Source organism: Bidens hawaiensis, unplaced genomic scaffold, assembly GCF_021521415.1.
Source record: "Bidens hawaiensis isolate Kalapana, Puna unplaced genomic scaffold, B.hawaiensis_p1.1 tig00007983_1, whole genome shotgun sequence".
NCBI classification, from domain to species: Eukaryota; Viridiplantae; Streptophyta; class Magnoliopsida; order Asterales; family Asteraceae; genus Bidens; species Bidens hawaiensis.
The window spans coordinates 660,541-681,222 of record NW_027491557.1 but is presented as its reverse complement, the minus strand read 5'-3'; the positions used below and the strand labels follow the sequence as shown (position 1 = coordinate 681,222).

Sequence of the window (20,682 nt, the reverse complement as noted above, 5' to 3'; positions counted from 1 at the left end):
AAAGAACGTTATATTTGAAACTTGGTGGTCTTTCTTATAAATATGTAGTTTAAAAGTCAGAAATTTTACATTAGCTTTAAAAAAATCTCTAGCATTTCCATCTTATTACAAAAGATGCAATTGTGGCTTAAATATCATGCCAGGGTACAAATAAAAACTAGCCTAAAGTATAAGGGTATTAAATGCCATTACACCAATTTGTGATCCCATTGGTATCTAGCTCCTTGCATGCTTTCTGATCCTATAAATAAGTGCAACATTCTTCATAAACACTATCATATCTTTCTCCTGTCACATCTTATATTCTTATAATCCTCCAACTAGCAATTTCATCATAATACCTTCTAGTCAAAGTAACCAAACATACTTAAAACCCCATTTCACCATCAAAACTTTATTTTTTCCAAAAACCAAATCAAACCCACCTCTAAAATGATGATATCCACATGGGTTTTCAAAATCTTGATCATTTTCTTGGTTTATGATTTTGGGTCACAAGCCCAAGTTTGCTCTGAACTTGATAGGGCAGCCCTTATTGGGTTCAAAGCAAGAATCTTGGTTGACACCACTGGCATTTTGTCATCTTGGAGAGGTAAAGATTGTTGTGGAGGTGGTTGGGAGGGTATTAAATGTGATAGTGTCACAGGAAGGGTGACACAAGTTATGTTACAAAGGTCATTTGGTCAAGATAGTAGCATATACATGAAGGGTACACTTTCCCCTACTTTAGGGGACTTGAAGTTTTTGGAAGTTTTGGTTATTAATGGTATGAAACGGCTTTCTGGTGCAATCCCATCAAGTTTTTCGGGTCTTTTACGACTCACGCAACTTGGCTTAGAAGATAATGCACTTCAAGGAACAATCCCTTTAAGTTTAGGCCAATTGTCCTCACTCCGAACACTTTCGTTAAGTGGCAACCGCTTAACCGGCCCAATCCCGCCCACTTTTGGAAAGTTGAGCAAACTTGTTCAACTAAGTTTAGCAAGAAACTCGCTCACGGGCCCTCTCACGTTACCTTTAGGTAGCCAGGCGCGTTTGCAGTATCTTGATCTGGGCTACAATATGTTATCGGGCTCGATCCCATTCATTTTGGGCCGGTTTTCAAGCCTAACGTTTCTTGACCTTTCCAATAACCAATTTTCAGGCCCGATACCAAATTCATTATTCAACTTGCACAAGCTTCAAGACTTGTCGTTAAACCACAACGAGTTGACCGGTCAACTTCCGCCAGAGATAGGGCGACTCGAGTCTCTAACCACCCTCTCTCTAGGTTCCAACCGCCTTGTTGGCCAAATCCCGACATCCATCTCACAATTACACAACTTATGGTACCTTAATCTTTCCAAAAACGCTCTTTCGGATCCTTTGCCTAATGTTGCATTGTCTAAAGGCATTCCTTCTCTATTATCTATAGACTTGTCTTACAATAAGTTCAACTTAGGAACCATTCCAAAGTGGATAACAACCAGACAGCTGTCGGCCGTCTATTTGTCAGGGTGCAATCTAAAAGGGTTGCTACCAATTTTCACAAAACCAAATTTACTCACATCTATAGACCTTTCTGATAACCATTTCACAGGTGGAATATCAAACTTTTTTCAAAAGTTGACCAGCTTACAAAAAGTCAAACTTTCAAACAACCAACTTACAGGCAATCTATCACAAATCATTCTCCCAGATGGGCTTGCAACACTAGACCTTCACTCAAATCAGCTATCGGGCTCGCTATCGGGCCTGCTGAGGTCAGCAGGCCGGTTCTTGGAGACGGTTGACTTGTCAAACAATCAGATCACAGGTAGTATTCCTAGTACAATCTCCAAACTTGTAGGACTTAAAACATTGGTTGTTTCAAGAAATTACATAACAGGTACCATTCCTCCAAGTTTGGGAAGTTTGACAAAGTTAAGGTGGCTGGATATATCGATTAACTTGATTGGCGGGAAAATACCGACAAGTTTGTTGGTGGTCGAAAATCTAAGGCATGCTAATTTTAGAGCAAACAAGTTATGCGGAGAGATCCCGCAAGGAAGACCTTTAAACATATTCCCTGCAGCGGCTTATGCGCATAATCTTTGTTTATGTGGCAAGCCTCTGCCGCCATGTAAGCGATTTTAGACCGAGTGGTGTGTCGGGTGGGGCCAGCAGGATGCTGACTCATCATTCGACATAAGAAGACGAGGAACTATGGTTTCTAGTTTGTTCTAAGTTTAGTGATTTAAGTATTACTTTTGATGGTGTTATTATTATTATTATTATTCCTCTAGAGCAATAATTTATTTTCAAAGTTGTAGCCTTGTAGGCTAATATTAATTAATCCAAAACTAAGTTTGATTATGTTAATCATCACATAGCAAATCAGTGTTTTTGTGTGGTTGCTTGAGGTTGAAGAAACTCCATTATTATCATCATTTGATCATCTAACTTGTAAAGTAAGATACACATGATATAATTTCAAGTGGGCATTATTGCATTAAGATATGACAAAGTTGCTACAAGCCCTACAACATCATTCATTTTCCACATTGTTCTAATTATCATCATCAATAAGATTAGCATGTGTTTAAAAGCATACTTCTTTTCCTGGAGCAATGCACCAAGAAAGTGAAACAAGCAGTAAGCTGTATAAAAATTAAATATAAATGCATCATTAAAAAACATGCACAGTAAACTGTGGTTTTCGTCCATGTGATTTGTCCAAATATGCGGTTTAAGTCCAATAGTTTCAAATTTGCGATTTTCGTCCCTGTGGTTTCATTTCATTTGCAATTAACCCGACCCCACTAACCCCGTTAAGTTTGGCCGTTAAACCCATCAGCGTGTTAATTTCACTATCAGCGGCAGTTACGTTTCTATCAAAACTTCATTCCGAAGCAGAGGCTCAGATCAATCAGGATTTGTATATGGAGTTTAAAGGTACAAGAAATGTCCGGTTTGGTTTGTTTATGTCCGTCCGGAAAATGATCAAGATGTTATAATTGAAGCTGACCATGGAAAACCCAATGAAGCTGTACATGTTGCAACTGCTAGTGCAGAACAAGCACATGCAGTGAATAAGGAAGAACTGTTTAACAAAAAGAAAAGAAAGAGAAGTTCAATAGCCTGGAAACATTTTCTTAAAGTAGCTTTGTCCATTAGTGTCCGCTAGTGTTTGTTTGTCCATTAGTGTTTGTTAGCGTCCGTTTACAATACTAATGAGTGAGCACAAACACACGGACAAACTCAATTCCTTAATGGATGGACACAGACATGAATTTGCACTCGGCAGAGTGTTCATGAGGTTTGTCCGACAAAAACTTAACGAACAAGGTCTCGTCCGGTTCGGTTCGGTCGGCTTACAGCCCTAGATATTGTTAAACTCCGAGTTCCGGCCGAATTTGTTTGGGTTGACTTGGTCAATGCCGTGCATGATCGAATCTTTGACCGAATAAAGGTGAAGCTAGGTGCGCTTTTTGAGGTTGATGACGTCGCAAGGCAAGCGGTGGTGGTGTGTGATCTTATCGAAGTGGTTAACAGCGGAGATGACGACTGCAGTAGGGTTCGTTTGGAGGCTGGGGTGAAGGAGATGGCAATAAGGGCAAAAAGGTTATCGGATGGTATAGATACGCTGACTAACAGAGTTAACAGTCTGTTTCGCACCCTCTTGAACATACGTAACGGTCGTTTAGACGTTTCGTTGGTGCATTTGGGTCTTGTTTACAATTCTATAGCTGTTAAATAGAAAATGGTGTATGTTAAATGTTAACATTAGTGTAAGTTACTGTAAGTTTGTATCAAGTTAATATAAGTTTGTATACAAGTAGTACATCTGTATTAAATGTTCATATATACAAAAACAGAAACATCAAAATTTGTAATATTTTTATTAAGGATTTAGAATAAACATTATTTAGCAAATACATATTTATCGTGAATGGCAGCCGCAACAAACTAATCGGATGCCACAGATTGAAAGTCATCTCAAATACATTTGTAGATCAAAGGACTTATAAAACACTAATACATTTTTAATACAGAAAAATGAGCAATGAACTCACTCTTTAAGCTACAGCATTTGCAACTTCTTTAGCAGCATTTGATGTTATCAACTTTTATGTTGGCTGCAACCACGTTATCAACTCTTAATATATAAATAAACAAATAACAAAGGTATGCCATTTGTTAATATTTCAGCCACTTACCTCGGCTAATTCGTCCTCATGCTTTGGAATGAAAGCAGTGTCGACTTTTCCGTTCTTGAAGTCCTGCAGTGTGATAATGAATTAGAAAAAATCAAATGCGCAGCACAAGCAGAGCTCAAGCTTGTAAAACCACTCATGAGCAGAGCTCAAATTCTCTTGAGTTGAACGAGCTGGGCTCGAGCTATGTTTAAGTTAAACGAGTTAGGCTCGAGCTTTGTTTAAGTTAAACGAGCTGGTCTTGAGCTCTCTTAAGTTAAATCAAGCCCGACTTGTTTACATCCCTACATAAAAAACATGAGGTTTTTGAAAAAGAAGAAAACATGACAAGTTGCCTACCTCGATATCAAGGATTAGCTTGTGGTACTCAATAGTCGTTGGAACCCCTGAAATTGTAAAACAATAAAAACAAATGCTTTTTCATAAAAACCGACGAAAAAATTGAAAATAAATTAACAAAGGAAAAAAGCTGCAAAATATAATGGTTGAAAGTCTGATTTTACCTGTGATGATAGTATCATCAAGAGCCCTTTTCATGCGTTCAATTGCTTTTTCTCTTGTTGGGGCCCATACAATAAGCTAAAACCATCGGCAATAAATTAGTTAAACGATCCAAACAGTATACAAACTAATGCTTTGTGTGATCAATGTGGTGATATGAATTTATATACCTTACTCTAAAATGTTACCAACCTTTCCAAGTAGAGAATCGTAGCTTGGTGGAACAACGTAATCAGTATACACGTGGCTATCCATTCTCACAAATGGACCTCCAGATGGCAAGTAAGATGTTATTCTCCCTGATATTCATAAACAGAAGGAATCAAGACCTCAAATATTAAATCATTCAAAACCAACATTATGTAGCAATGAACAAAAAAAGACACATAATTGTGGCACTTTCTAATAAACTATTATATAGCATTTCTTCAGTCCAGAAAAGCTATTAAACTATTAATTAAACTACTATAATTTGAAAACAACCATTGACGACATACCTGGACCAGGCCTGAAATTTTTAAAAGCATCTTCTGCATTAATACGGCATTCAATCGAGTGTCCCCTAAGCACAATTTCATCCTGTGAAAAACATTTCAGTAAATCAATACAAATATATAACATTGATATAGCTAAATTTAAAGGATGAAACAAGCAATTAGTACCTGTGTGTAACGAAGTTTCTCACCCATAGCTACCCGAATTTGTTCCTCTATTAAATCAACGGATGATATCATTTCCGTCACTGGATGCTCTACCTTTAAAAAATAGAGTGGGGAACATTAACCACAAAATGCATCTTATAATACACACAGACACACACATATTATACGATCAGGATCATTTCAGAACTTCCAAACAATTTAAGAACTTTAAGAACTCTTTAACCCCATCATTTTGTTTATTCAATTTATATATTGAACATTATTTGAGGGTAATTTGTCATTTAAATATGTAATTATGATTTTATATATGTGAGTTGGTTATTACACATATATGTAATTTGGTTATTACACACAGGTAAACCTGGGATTACATATAATAAATGACAAAACTGCCTTCAAATAGTACTGAATATATAAAATAAGTAACTAAATAAAATGATTGGTTGCTAAGAGTTCTTAAATTGTTTGGTAGTTTTGAAAAGATCCAAATCCTATACACACACACATAGATATATGTACGTGCGTATATGCATATCAGCATACCTGAATTCTGGTGTTCATTTCCATAAAGTAAAATTCGCCTCTTTCATCCAAAAGAAACTCAACAGTACCAACACCAATGTAGCCAATTGATGCAGCTGCAGCAACTGCTGCATCACCCATGGCTTTCCTCAGCTCTGGGGTTAATGCAGGCGAGGGTGCTTCTTCTAGTAACTTTTGGTTCCTTCTCTGCATAAGCAGGGAATTTTAATTCAAGTTCTGTTATTCGAATACACTAGTAGTTCATTTATATTAATATTGTTTCAAGTTCATTAAAAATGCAAAAAACACGTTTACACAGCTTATACCAACAAGTTTGTTGAGTGAAATATTAAAAAATGTGTACCTGAATACTGCAGTCACGCTCCCCAAAGTGAACAACATTTCCATATTTGTCAGCAAGAACCTGAACACGCACAATAGAAATTAATAAGATTATTAAAAATTTCTCGTATTTGAATTAATTTATACAGTTGCTGCATATATGACAATTAAAACAATAATTAACTTATATAGCATTGCATATTATAAGTTTTTATTAATACCTATTAAAGGAGCCTAAGATGGATCCGTAGTGTTTCATACTTTTTTTTAATATTCGTTAATAATATAAATACCTAAAATGATTGAAATATATTTTATCATGTACTTCAAATTAAGTAAAAAGGTTTAGCGTACCAAAGAAATTTAATGTAAGCATTGTGTAAAAAGATACCCTTTTTACACTAGTTTAAACTTATAATAATTGTTCTTTTGTTCGAATTCATGAATGATTCAGCTTTTAAGACAAATAAAACATAAAAATATAAATCACCTGGAACTCAATGTGTCTAGGATTTTGAATGTACTTTTCTAAATATACACCATCATTTCCAAATGCAGCTGCAGCCTCACTTTGAGCTTGCTATATTAAAAAATGTTACGAACTCTTTAACAACAATACAGATCATTTTGAATATCATAAATGATGACTTGATATACAAGCTACAAGTAACATTCTTTAGAGTTGGTTGCTGGATATTAATATTCATGCCTGCAACAACTTCACAAACTCGTCACGTTCTTTTGCAAGACGCATTCCACGACCTCCACCACCTGCTGTAGCCTTTATAGCATAAACACTATATTAATTTAAGTTTGGTTATTTATTTCGATTATTAATGTAATTTGAAATATGAAAATATGCATCTGTTTTAGAAATTATATTACAGCTTTACCTTGATCATTACAGGGAAGCCGATCTCGTCAGCTAGCTTAATGCCTTCTTCAGTGCTCTAATAATAAGAATGAAAATACATCAATTACAGGTTTTAGCATAAAATAACTTAACATAATGATGTCATGTAAATGAACTAAAATACCTTTAATAGCCCATCACTTCCTGGTACAGTAGGAACACCAGCATTTTTCATGGTATCCCGGGCAGTTGCTTTGTCACCCATAACACGAATGCTGTCAGGCTGCGAAAAGAAACATTAAAACATTCTTAATGTATTGCAAGATTAAGATATTTGACATATGTAAAGGAAGTTATAAGATATTCAATACCCAGTTGATTAATGCGTATTGTATACATATTAATGAGCAGAGGTCATAACTATTAATTAAGTATGTGTTACCAGAGTAAAACATGCGGTTTTAGAACTGAGAATAAGGATGGGTGCAGGCTCGTAAACGAACCGAACGAACACAAAAGGGACATATTCATGTTTGTTTGTATAACTTTAACCAAACAAATAATCGAACAAGAACAATTAAACGGACGGGGCTTTCTTCATGTTCATTCGTTAGAAAAATGAGTGTGTCGGTGTTCGTTTGTTATTAATATAAACAAACAGTTCACGAACAGACATAACTGAAAATAATTGAATGCACACGAATGGGACATTTTCGTTTATTTAACTTTAACCGAGCAAATGATCGAACACAAACAATTAGATGAACAGGGTTTTCTTGTTCGTGTTCATTTGTTAAGAAAATAAGTGTGTTCGTGTTCGTTTGTTAATTGTATAAAACTATAAACGATCGGTTCACAAACGTAAACGAAGGACACTGCTGAAAATAGATGAACGAACATAGCCGAGCTAACACCAATTAAAAGTAAATGTGAACATCAACATGCTGGCCCAAAAAATTAATAAAGCTAGTCTAGATTGTAGATTTGTAGCTGGTCTAAAAAATTGAATGACTATAAAAGCGAACATTCACGAATTCATGAACATAAATGAGTGTTCAATACATGTTTTCATATTAGTTTGTTTAATTCAATGAATGTGTATTAAATAAAAGAACATAATTTTAACTTTGCGCCAAAAGGGTTCACGAATTCATGAACATAAATGAGTGTTCAATACATGTTTTCATGTTAGTTTGTTTAATTAAATGAATTTGTATTAAATAAAAGAACATAAACTAGCTTCGCGCCAAAAGGGCTCACTGAATGTTCAGTTCGTTAATAGGGCTAGATGATTGTTATAAAATACTTACATTTGGCCCAATGAAGTTGATCCCATGCTCTCTGCACATCCCAACAAAAACAGCATTCTCAGCAAGAAAACCATAACCAGGATGCAACATTGTACATCCACGACTGATAGCAGCAGACAGAACATTGGGTATCAACAAGTACCTAGTGAGAAAAGAAAAGTGAACTCATGATATATATATATATAGGTTTTCAACTAATTTCCAATAATATTATGATATGGAGATTAGTTAACTTACGATTGACTACTAGGAGCTTCGCCGATGCAAACTGATTCATCAGCCAATTTCACATGAAGTGCATCCTTATCTATAGTAGAATACACTGCAACACAAGGGATCCCTAGCTCATGAGCTGTTCGAATCACACGCACTGCAATTTCCCCTCGGTTTGCCACCAGAATCTTTTCGGCTCGGCAAGTAACACCGAGTGCCCCCTCACGTTTTCCTGAGCTATGAGCCTTTTGAGAAGCTTGAACTCTTTGTTTAGGAAAGTTCACCTTATTTCCCACCAAGAAGCTACACTGAGAGCTCTTAATTCCACTAGATCTTCCGATGAATAAACCCTAAAATCAAACATCACAAGTAAGAATTCTAATCAGGAAAATATACATATCAATGAAAATTCATTTAACCTAATAGACAGTTTAGTACAAAGACAAACAAAATCACTCTAACAGGGTGTTGACTGTAGATACATTACAAAACTAACCAGTGCCACAAAGGTTTTCATTGAAGATTTCATTGATTTGCTTTGAGTTGATGTTCACATACTAGTCAACCCACAAGATTCAGCTAGATGGATTATTGCAGAAGAATATGAACTTTATGTTAAGGGGCTAGGGCTGGCACTCATGAAACATAGTTAACTAAGTGGTTTATGTTTAAAACATGTTTATTTAGCAAGTTCTATACATAGTATAACAGATTAACACTTTTTCTTTGTGATTCATCATAAGGCAACTATATATGGTGAAATTAGAGAAAGATCTCAGCCTACACATTTCCAGTTGTATCTAGGAAATGAATAAATTAAAATCCAAAAAACGCTTGAATCAATCATCATCCTTCACGATTTACACGCACAAATTACAATAACCAAACAGACACGTTGAATCAGGTACACAAACTCATACAAATAACAGAACCGTGCATAGCAAATATTCATCAAATTACCAACACAAAACACTTGAATCAATCATCAGCATTATGAATTTACATGCACAAAACACAATAACCAAATAGACAAATTGAATCAGGTATATAAACTCATACAAACTGTAATACAACTATGCGTAACAAGATATTCATCAAGTTACCAACACAAAACGCTTTCATCAACCATCAGCCGCCCTTACTTACTTACTTACTCGCATCACAATAACCAAACAGACACACTGAATCTGAATCAGGTATACAAACTGTAACACAACAGTGCATAGCTCGAAACATATCAAATTATCAACAGAAAACGCTTGCATCACTAATCAAGCTTACTGATTCACGCATACAGATCACAATAGCCACAAAGACACATTGAATCAGCTATAGCAAAAATATCATCAAATTAGCTACACAAAAGGCTTGCATCAACAATCACACACGAATCACAATAACCTAACAGACAGATTGAATCAGTTATAGATAATGCAACTGTTTATAGCACTAAACAAGCTAGGAATGATACCGGATGAGACGAAACAGCAGGTTTACTGCAAAATGCAACTGCCGCAGAATCCATATCGTAAACCTAACGCTGCAAAAACAACAATTATATCCACGAAAGAGAGTAAGATCCGATTAGATTGTACTATTATTAATAAGAAGAAGTAAAGAAGAGTGGTATACTTTAATTAGGGCAACTAAAAGTCGAAAATTAGTTATAGGTGTGCCAAAATTAGGCGGAAGAGCAGTTAGTTAATGGAGAGTGATGAATGTCAATTGTCAAGTAATCAAGGCAGAGTGTCTGTTTGTAGATTGAATTCTCCGCCTAAAATTGGTGTTCCTTTTGTTTTGCTTATTTTTATGTAACTACCGGGTGCATCGTTAAAAGTATGCATATTCGAGCATTGTATGGTATGTGACGTCTAGTAAGTTTTTAGGGCATTTTGTAAAAACTAGGTGTAGTGAGAAAATGCTTCTAAAACATCTCTCTCTACCTCTCTCACAGAACCCTCAAAATTCGAGCCAACACAGTGTTATGTACATAACGCTCCTCACCATAATGTCATCCACAATGTCGGGATTGGGGGGGTGTTCCCATGCATTATGGCTCCAAAACGCCACATAATGCGATGCACTACTGATAGTCTTATACGGTTTGGGTTACGATTTGAAACCTGGATTTCACAGGTTGTTTGACATTTTGCGGTTTTGAACCAGTTTGGAAAATTGAATCAGGAAAGATATTATATTATGTTTGAAAGGTGCTCGCATAATGAGGCAGGGAGAACATCTGATGGTTATGTTAGATTGTTAATTTTTTTCGATTACAAAAACACATATTAAAGAATAAAGTGTTTGTTTTTATGGTGTATTTTTTTTTATATGTTAGCGTATGAAAAAGGTTATGACAATTTAAAAACCATAGGAACTCATGGGGAAAGTTGATCTAAACTTTTCTCCACTTCATAATTCAAAACTTTATGAGATCAAATAACACGACTTTGTATAAAGAAAATTAAAAAAATATATATTTAAATGTCAATTTAGTATATGTGGTTTGTCCAATTACGCAACTTTAGTACCCGTCTTTGAATTTATTGCAAATGACTACCTCACTTTTCTAAAACTTGTAATTTTAGTACTTTTTTCTAACCCTGTCTATTTTGTCCGTTAAGTCTGGGGCAAATTAGTAATTTTGATTATTTTTATTTATTTTCTCTTTTAGCTAAGCGTCATTTTCATACCTGTGGTTTGTTCAATTACGCAACTTTAGTACCTTTTTTTTTGAATTTATTGCAACTAGATATTTTAATTAGTTTTGGATTGACAGGCAAACCAAGAGAGACATTATATATTACAATTAAAAAATAATCTCTAACCCTAAATGAACATATCAACCCCCCTCCCCACGCTCATTGATCTTTCAAACCCTAACCATTATTCATCTTCAAGTTCAATAAACTACGATATATTGTTTTGTCCATGTGATTCGTCAACCGTCATTCATCTACAAGTTTAACTGATGTTATACTAAGAGGTGCGAAGTTGTGTGATTGTTATTTTGCTTGATCCTCCGATGTGTTAAAGAGCTACTGTTATCATACCCTAACTTTTGAAAAAAAAAAATCAATGCACATAAAGAAAATGCAAGAAAAATGGCTAAGATGAACTCGGATCTTAAGCTACTAGAAGTAAATTGACAATCAAGAACAAAAGGCTAAAAAATATGTTATACATTTCATGGTTGTTTTTCATCTTCTAGCATGTATTTAGTTATATTTTAATTGTAACATGTAATACGTAATATCTTTTTTGGTTTGTCTATCTATCCAAATCTAATCAAAGTATCAAATTGTAATAAATTCAAAAAAAAAATACTAAAGTTGCATAATTGAACAAATCATATGTATGAAAGTGACACTTAGCTCAAAATAGAAAATAAATCAAATAATCAAAATTACTAATTTACCCTTGACATAACGAAAAAATAGACGGGGTTAGAAAAAAGTACTAAAATTGCAAGTTTTAGAAAAGTGAGGTAGCCATTTACAATAAATTCAAAGATGATACTAAAGTTGTGTAATTAGACAAACCACTGATACTAAAATGGCCCTTTAACTCAAATATATATTTAAAGCGTTAAAATCAAGTTGTTTTGGTCAAACAAACCAACCAAGCCGTTTAGATTTAGTTTATACAAGAAGTATAGTTTTGGTTACACCCACAACACTCATCAATCAATCTACTATCCGAATAGTAAATAACCCTAACATAAACATATTTTTGTATTTTTATATCTTTATTGTTTTTATTATTATAGTACTTTAGCATATCTTGTAAATAAATAAGCACTCTGGTATTAGTGTTAATCAATTTTCTATACAGTTTTCATAACTTAGGATTAAAGAAACATGAAATTTACTTATGACTTGTTATTTTGAACCTTCGTCATTGTTTTTGGTAGCAATACCAGAACTTATAGAGTGAGGTCATCATAGATTTCTTTCTCAAACGACTATAACTGATGCATGGGTTAAGCTTGCATTTTTTTTTCTTCATGTTAAAATCCAGTTTAAATCTTATAACAAAAATATAACAAATTATAGTTATCGAGGTCGTTGAATTCCCTTAGCCCCTATTACTCTTCTAGCTTTGGCACCATTTTTCAAAACTAGTTATGAAATAGTAAAACGTGAGAAATTTTGGACTTCAAAAATTATTATACTAAAAATCTAGTTGCCACTTATTATTATTTTTTATTTAAAATGCATTATGTTTAAAGAAATAACTTGATTCATATTATTTATTTTGATAATGAACATCATCAAGACAAAGAAAGTGATTTGTCTGTAATATAATTTGTTTTTACGTGTTATCGGTAATTTATCATTTAATACTTTGATAATTAATTGATATTTTCAGAATTATTTTTTAAAAATAGTCAAGAGATTGTGACAACAATGGAGTTCAAACATGTTTTTATTAGAACCTAGTGTCGTAATTTTATATTGTAACTTCTTATATGTTGTCATTTTAAACTGAAGGATGGGCAAACAACGATTGTTAATCACTATTATGGACCTAATTTCTTGTTAAGCATATTTGGTGCACATGTTAATAAGATTCATACTTCTCTTCTGTGTCGAATCATGTTTCAGTTTCTTGTGATTTGTAGATTATATACGAGTGTATAGAAAGTCAGACCAATAGTGTCAACTGGAGGTAACTTTTTGTCTTTTCTTTTAAATAATATTTTCCACCTAAATAACATATAAACGTGCATTTACTACTAGGATTTGAACCAACATTACTTTTACCTATTGACCACTAAGTCATGGATAAGTATGGATTGCTTTTCATTAGTTTGTAACTGTTTCAACAACATTGGGAGACAATTCCACAGTAGGAATGACGAATGAACACAAATTTGAACTGTGGTTAAATCAAAAACCTAAAACCTTCATGACAGGTAATAGCACAAGTACTTAGCTGGGCATGGAACTGATATATGGTTAGTTTTTAAATAATTCACAGGCATCAGACATGTACAATGCTAGGCTATATATACCCGATCCGATTACTTAAAACATACATTGTCATTTAACCGAACCATACCCCATGTGATGTGTTTGCAAGAACATGTGGTTTTTAATATAAAATCACACGTCTTTAATGTTGTTTAGTTGTAAAGATGGTTAACATACGTTGATGTTTGTCAAATAAGTGTTTTGTAGGTTTCGGGACTTGAAACAAGTGATATCAAGGGCAATAACAAATTGGAAACGAAGATTTAAAAAACAAGAACAAAAGTGAAGCATGTACGCCCCGTGCACACACACCATGCATAGCCTGTGCCCTAGCCACCAGCATCATCATTATTCTGCTGACAAGGCTGGTCCACTGGTGCGTGTACAACCCGTGCTCATTTACTATGCACAAGTCGTACAGCGGTCGCAAAACCTAAACAACATATAAAAACAATTTTGGAGGTTGTTAACATCATTAGGAGGCCATAAGATGACTGAGGGGCGGATGTTAACATCATTTGGAGGTTATAATCATCCCGTTTAACTTCAATCAAGGCTAAGGAGGCTTGAGAATCAAAGATCTAATCATTCAGCTATGCGAGAGCTACGCCAAATGACTTGAATCATTTGTTATCCAGTTAACCCAATCTCATCATGACGTTTTCAATTGTGTTTATGGTTATAAACGTTAGAGCGGTGGACTAACTGCTTTAAAGCCGGTTAGGCACAGTGAACCTTAGTTTAACGTTATGATTTTGGATGCTTTGCTATGAGTGTGATTTAAAGAGTTTTTTGCTTTGATCTTGTGATGTATCTGGTTGCATGTTATCATATCAATTATATTTGTGTGGTTGAATCCGATCTTTCAATAAAGTTAGGCTAGTTAGATTCGGATTTACTCTATATATAGGTTATATATCAATTGTTAACTTGGGCCTTGGAACTCTAGCGGGTAACAGATAAACAAATTGATATTGTATGTGACCCACCTATGGGAAGGATCTAAATTAACGGATCTAAAAATTAGTTAGCGTATTCTTTAAACTAATTTGTACAGGTTATGATATATGCAAATCGTTGACCTGCAAGAACCCCGTTAAGAAACCTTAAGTCATAAGGAATGGGTAATCAAACTTGCTTCTTAAAATTGGTTTGTTTTGCTTGTATGCCTCTAACATAAGTGTTCTGAGCTCTTGTGATTAACTGATATTAGCAGCCTATATGATTCTACAATTTTTTCTAAGTGAGACAAGACTAGGCATTTTAAAAAATTAAATATCATTTTGGTTTTGTGAAACTTGATTATTACTTATATAAATAAAACGATTATGATCATCAATGTACAACTAAGAACGAGTGTTATAGATAATTAGAAATGAATATGATATGCACTAAAATGTGGATTAAGTTATACATTATTATATAATAATACAATTAAGAAGTTTGGGGTCGCAAAGTCCTGATTGAGCCACTTTACGACATCTTATTAGTCCTTTTTTGTTTTTTTAAGTTTCAGTCTGTAACAAATGTAACGAAATTGACCGAATGCCTATTTTGTTTTGTTTTAGTTTCGGTACCGTAATGAACGTGACGAAAACCGACCGAATTCGAGTAGGCTCAATGCGTTTTATTTTAGTTCTAGTACCAAAACAAACGTAACGAAAACCGACTGAACGCCGATTTTGTTTTGTTTTAGTTCCCGTACCGTAATGTGACATTCGTCAATTTCGGGTCTTGTTTGTATTCGTTTTTGTATTTGTTTATTATGTAAACCGACCCGATTTGTAAACCGAAGCTTATGTTATAATCAAAATGATGGATTTATGTTACAATATTGTTTCACACTTGTTGGGTCTTGAAAACATCCTATTTTTATTTGTATTTTTATTTATTTATTTATTTATTTATTTGTTGTTTTGTGTTTTTGTCTTGATCCATTTTGCATGAAAACTCTTGTTTCTCACACCCATATTTGACCACCAACATTACCCTACATATACACCACCTTTCCTCTTCATTTTCCCTTGCTACAACTCAAAAAAAAAAAAAACTCTCTCAAACATCAAAGATTCAAGGTTATCTTCTTAAGTGTTCTTAAAGGATTTTGGTCTTTCATCTTAATTAGTTTATGTAGCCTTATTAATACTTGTTTATGGTTGTGCAACATATATATAATATACACCCCTTGTTTACCTTTGGTAGTTACTTCTCCGATTCCGGTCGGTAAGGTTTCGGACCCCATAAGGCAAGGCTTCATGGAGGACTTCGTGTCCTTGATATATATACATCTATATAACTTGTTCATACATATTAATCTTGCTTATTTTAGTTTTTTGGTCATGTTTACAAGTTCCATGGTTATGGGTTTTTAAGAGTCTATGCTTCGGTTTAACCGTAAATAGCTCTAAACCGTAAACCGAACTTTGTTACTAGTTTTGTTTGTTTAAACATACTTAGTGTTAGATCTAAGTTTCTAAAATCATTTTTACAAATTCTATGGTTATATTGTAGAATCTTACATCGGTCTTAACCCGAAACACGATCCGAACCGAAAACCCAACTTTTGTTTAAAGACTTTATTGTTAACTTTTGGTATTTTTTTATTTGTACATTATTATACAAGTTATTTAGTGTTTGGACATGTGGAAACCATCTATGAACTTGTTGTAAGATGGAAACTGAACCAAACCAATTCTTGCTCGCTTAAGACACACAAGTGTGTTTTTTTTAGCCATCAAGACTTGTATATTTCTTTAAAAATAGTTACAAATTGATTTTTAAATATTTTCTTAAGTACTTGGAAATGTTGGATCCAACTTGATCTCATAACAAAGTTTGGACCGACAAAACCGAACACTCGCTTAACGTGCGTTGTTAGTTCTAAAACAATGGAACTACATACTTGGTTAAGTCTTATTAAATTTTATTGAGTTATCTCATAACATTCAATATTTTGGAAAGTTGACTTTGGGTTTGATCAATTATCAAGACCCGAACCGACAACCCGAACACTCGATAAAAAAAACCGTTTTAGTATCTTTATTCCAAAGGGATTTGCATTCTTGCATTTTACCCACCTTATTACTTAACATAGGTTGAGTAAATATTAAGGTTAGATACTTTAACCCGGTTTCGAGCAAACTTACATTTTTAAATGGTTATTATTATAAATTCTTAAATAGTTACATTTTAAACCTTGAACTTTAATTATTTACATTTCTCAACATTTATTTTGTTTAAAGACCTTCAAGACAACCTTTCTAAATTCAAGACTTCTTTCCTTTTTAGGCATTGTGCGTTAAACTCGTCGTTCCGACAAATCTCCAAACTATCATCTTTCAAGTTTACTACTTGAAGGTGAGTACTTCATACCCCATTTTCCATCTTTTATTTTGGGGGTGACATTTCATACTTATTCAACAAAATGCTTTATATTTGAATCTTAAACCACAAACGTAGTTGTATACTTTACCTAAATAATTGCTCGATTTGGTGTTCTATGCTTATATGCCTATGTGTTTATCGCTTTTGGTTGGTGGAACTATAAAATCCTAGACTATTTGGCATCCCCTTATAGCAAGGTGTCGTTAACGTAATGCAATTAACGATAACTATAAAATCCTAGACTCTTTGGCATCCCCTTATAGCTAGGTGTCGCTAATGTGTTTAGCGATATCTATTTATCCAAATTACCACTTTTATTTATCGTTTCGTATGCAAGTTTTGTGGCTATCTTTATTATATACTAATATGATTAAACTTATGAATTGCTCACCGACCTTTGTGTTGACAAACTTTATTTTATGAAATGTTGCAAGTTTGCATCTTGGTTGATTTATGATTGTGAAGAAAACGACATCAAAGACCTTAGGATATTAGTAAAAATGAACAATATCAAATTTGCCATATTTTGTGATATCTTGTTTATGGTTATTTTATGGATAATTGTTATGTGACATTTTCGATGTTGTGAAATGAAATGAGTTTATTAAATACTGTCACTTTAATTAGTGTCATGTGCTTATGGACAACCGTTACACCTCGGCATGTTCTGCCGCCTTTGGTCGGGGTGTGACACGTAACGTACGTGACGCAAACCAACTGACTTTGCGTAGAGTCACCGCTTCAACGCCCGGGATCAACAATGTCACACCCCAACCTAAAGCGGAATATGTCGGGGCGCGACATAATTGTACTATAGCTCAAAAGAAACTAAAGTAAAATACACGTGTCAATATCTAAATTATTTATTTCATATAATTCAAGTACGCAAAAACACAAACATTGTCTCGAATTAAATAACATTACAACTTAAATAAATAAGAACAAAATCCGTCTTTATTACTCATGCAACATAGTTGAGCAAGTAATCACGGTTTTTGAATACATATAATATTGAAAATGACAATTCCTTGCGATAAATATGAACTACTACAACTAGCATAACAATAAATATAAAAATTGTCTTTTTCACTCGAATCACATAGATAACGAGCTACTCCGATGGCGTATGATCATACTAATGAGGATGAGGATGGGATACCAAGCACCAAAACATAAAATAAACACATAGTCACATTTGCACGTATAACTAATTGAGCAATATCATATAAAGCAAATAATGGAATTGTAGTGAAGTAAAATGATTGAGTTGTGAACGCATAACGCCCACAAAATATAAAATGGTAAAAATGGGGATGTGAATCACTTACCTTATGTGAGTGGATTAGCAAGGATGAGATAATATTAAAATGTGAGGATGGACACGTTTTAAGCTTTCGTTATATGTCAACAAAGATGCCCCAGTAATTAACGATAGTAAAATTAATAAATCAGGAAAGGAAACAGCTAGTAAGACATAAAGATTTGAGATTTAATGGGATATTATTAGTTTCGATGTCATTATTGTGATTTAATCGGTTTGGAAGATTTGGAGTCTTTTAGGGTTTTATATCATTATATTTATTATTACTGTTTCCATTTATTATTATTATTATTATTGTTATTATTATTGTTATCATTATTAGTAGTGTAAATATTATTATTTGGTAAATAATATAAGCGATATATTTTATCAATATTTATAATTTTCAAGTAAACGAATTTTACTAATAATTAACCGGCATTAAGTGTTAATAACATTATATATGTGTTTAATGAAACATTAATATTAATTATATAAAAAATATTCATATGTATATATATCATGAGAGAATTTATTCGGTTCTATAAAATATAAATGAATGAATAAATAAATAAAATAATATTTGTTTTATGTGTATGTAAGTGTGTATACAAAAATATTATATTATATTATATATATGTATATATATATATGTATGTGTGTGTATGTGTGTGTATGTATGTATACATACTAATAGACAGGAACAATATGACGCGGAAGCCTTGGCCAAAATAATACCTCTTGGGTTCGGTTTCACTAAAATAATGTTTATTTATTATTATTATTATTAAAGTAAATTAAAAATAATATATAAAATAAACAAAACCGGGTCCAGAGGGTCGAACCCGCGCCCTGGGCCTGTTCAGTGTTTTAACAAGAGACGCAGCAGCCATCAGGTTGGTGCTTCAATTTGTGTTCTTTTACGTTCTGCAATATATTTAAACAGATTCCCCCAGAACCCAAATTCAATTACAAACCCTAGGAATTCAAATCCGTTGATTCGTTCATTATATGCTAAAATTGACTTAGGGTTTTTGATTATCGATTAGAAACGAGTAGTATGCATATAATTATTACCGTTTATAGTTGCAGATTGAGGTTTAACGAGCAACAGGTGGGTCGCGGCTGAGCTTGAGTCCGTTAATGGTGTTGATGGCTCTACAACGTGAAATTGAGTTAGGGTTTAGTGTCGTGAGGTGGTGAGGATTGAGTGTGCGGGTTTAATTGAATTATAGCTGTGTTTATATAGTGCTTTAGAGTTTGGGTAGTCGCGATTTAAATTTGGTTAATTAGCTGTCCATTGTTAAGCATTTTCTATGATTAGAGTGTCGGTTGATTCGTTTTCGAATGAGGATTGATTTGGCAAGATCAATTTGCGATTATACTCGTTAATTAAAGCTCAAAAAACAAGAGGGGGGGGGGGGGGGGTATACGTCGGTTGTGGGTTAAAGGGAGAAGAAAGATTATTATTTTAATATAATTTTGAATAATATTTGCACTTAGGTCCTTGAGCTTTGGTTGTGGATGCAAAGTTGGATTAAGGTTTAGTCTAGGGGTTATTTTTGTATAACTTTTGATACTTAGAATAATAACCGAAACTAAGTCGGTGTCGAGAAATAAATGATCAATAAATTTATTAATTTGATTTAATAAAATAGAACGAAAAATAAAATTTTAAACGGGTCGGGTTTAAGAATCCGAAATTTAACGAATGTTACAAATAACGCTCGGGTTTTACCAACGCCCAAGTTTTACCGGCCGACGCCACCCCATAGGTTCACCTCAAATTTTATTATTTTTTGTTTTTATTTTGTTTTAGTTCCGGTACAATAACACACGTAACTGAAACCTGCCGAATTTGCGTCGACTTACCGCTTCAATACTTGCGTTCGACAACACTTGGGCTTTACCATCACTTTGTTTTATCATGTTGTGCCGGGTAACACACTATTCAGTTACATTTGAAAATTACATTTCTTAAAAAAAAGGTTTTTCTATCACTATACAAATATTTTGTGAGATTAATTATATAACTTTACATAACCATTTACCAAATCACATTTTATCTCAACATTTAGGAAATTAGTTAGTTCATGTTATTAAGTTACACGATCTCAAGAATCTCATAAAACTTTTTCTTTTTTTCTCTTTTTTTTTCTCCGAAAGGCGGCTGCTATTAGCAAAAGAAACGAGGAGCACGTACTAGTAAACCCGACGAAAGAGAACCAACCAAAGATATATAATCATTCATCTATGAAATTAATTATAAATACAACTTTAATTCTGTACCATTAATATTCTTCCCACGTTCTCTCCTTGGTTTCATATACAATATTAAACTTGAAATATACGTAATCTCTAGTAATTGCATTTCCTTTTGTACTATAATAATATAAAGACATAATTTGACTTTATAGTAATTAGTAAACTCATTTAGTACCAAT

The 20,682-nt window shown here is 33.6% G+C and overlaps 2 protein-coding genes across 2 annotated transcripts; one reads left to right on the top strand and one right to left on the bottom strand.

Annotated features, from left to right (window-relative positions):
* The first annotated feature begins 204 nt into the window (after window positions 1-204).
* Window positions 205-2,115, top strand: LOC143636491 (uncharacterized). The gene has a single exon (XM_077104073.1). It carries the CDS (start codon window positions 433-435, stop codon window positions 2,113-2,115), a length of 1,683 nt encoding a protein of 560 aa, XP_076960188.1. The 5' UTR covers window positions 205-432.
* A 1,899-nt stretch (window positions 2,116-4,014) lies between these two features.
* On the bottom strand, window positions 4,015-10,103 carry LOC143636490 (biotin carboxylase 2, chloroplastic-like). Its single transcript, XM_077104072.1, has 18 exons — window positions 10,050-10,103; window positions 9,860-9,907; window positions 9,733-9,783; window positions 8,603-8,928; window positions 8,366-8,507; window positions 7,240-7,338; window positions 7,096-7,152; window positions 6,912-6,983; window positions 6,693-6,782; window positions 6,225-6,284; window positions 5,882-6,067; window positions 5,339-5,431; window positions 5,174-5,255; window positions 4,869-4,975; window positions 4,679-4,754; window positions 4,515-4,561; window positions 4,179-4,241; window positions 4,015-4,097 (listed from the first exon to the last, which is right to left on the bottom strand). The coding sequence occupies exons 1-18, from the start codon at window positions 10,101-10,103 to the stop codon at window positions 4,089-4,091; spliced, it is 1,662 nt and encodes a 553-aa protein (XP_076960187.1). The 3' UTR covers window positions 4,015-4,088.
* Between the last annotated feature and the right edge of the window lie 10,579 nt (window positions 10,104-20,682).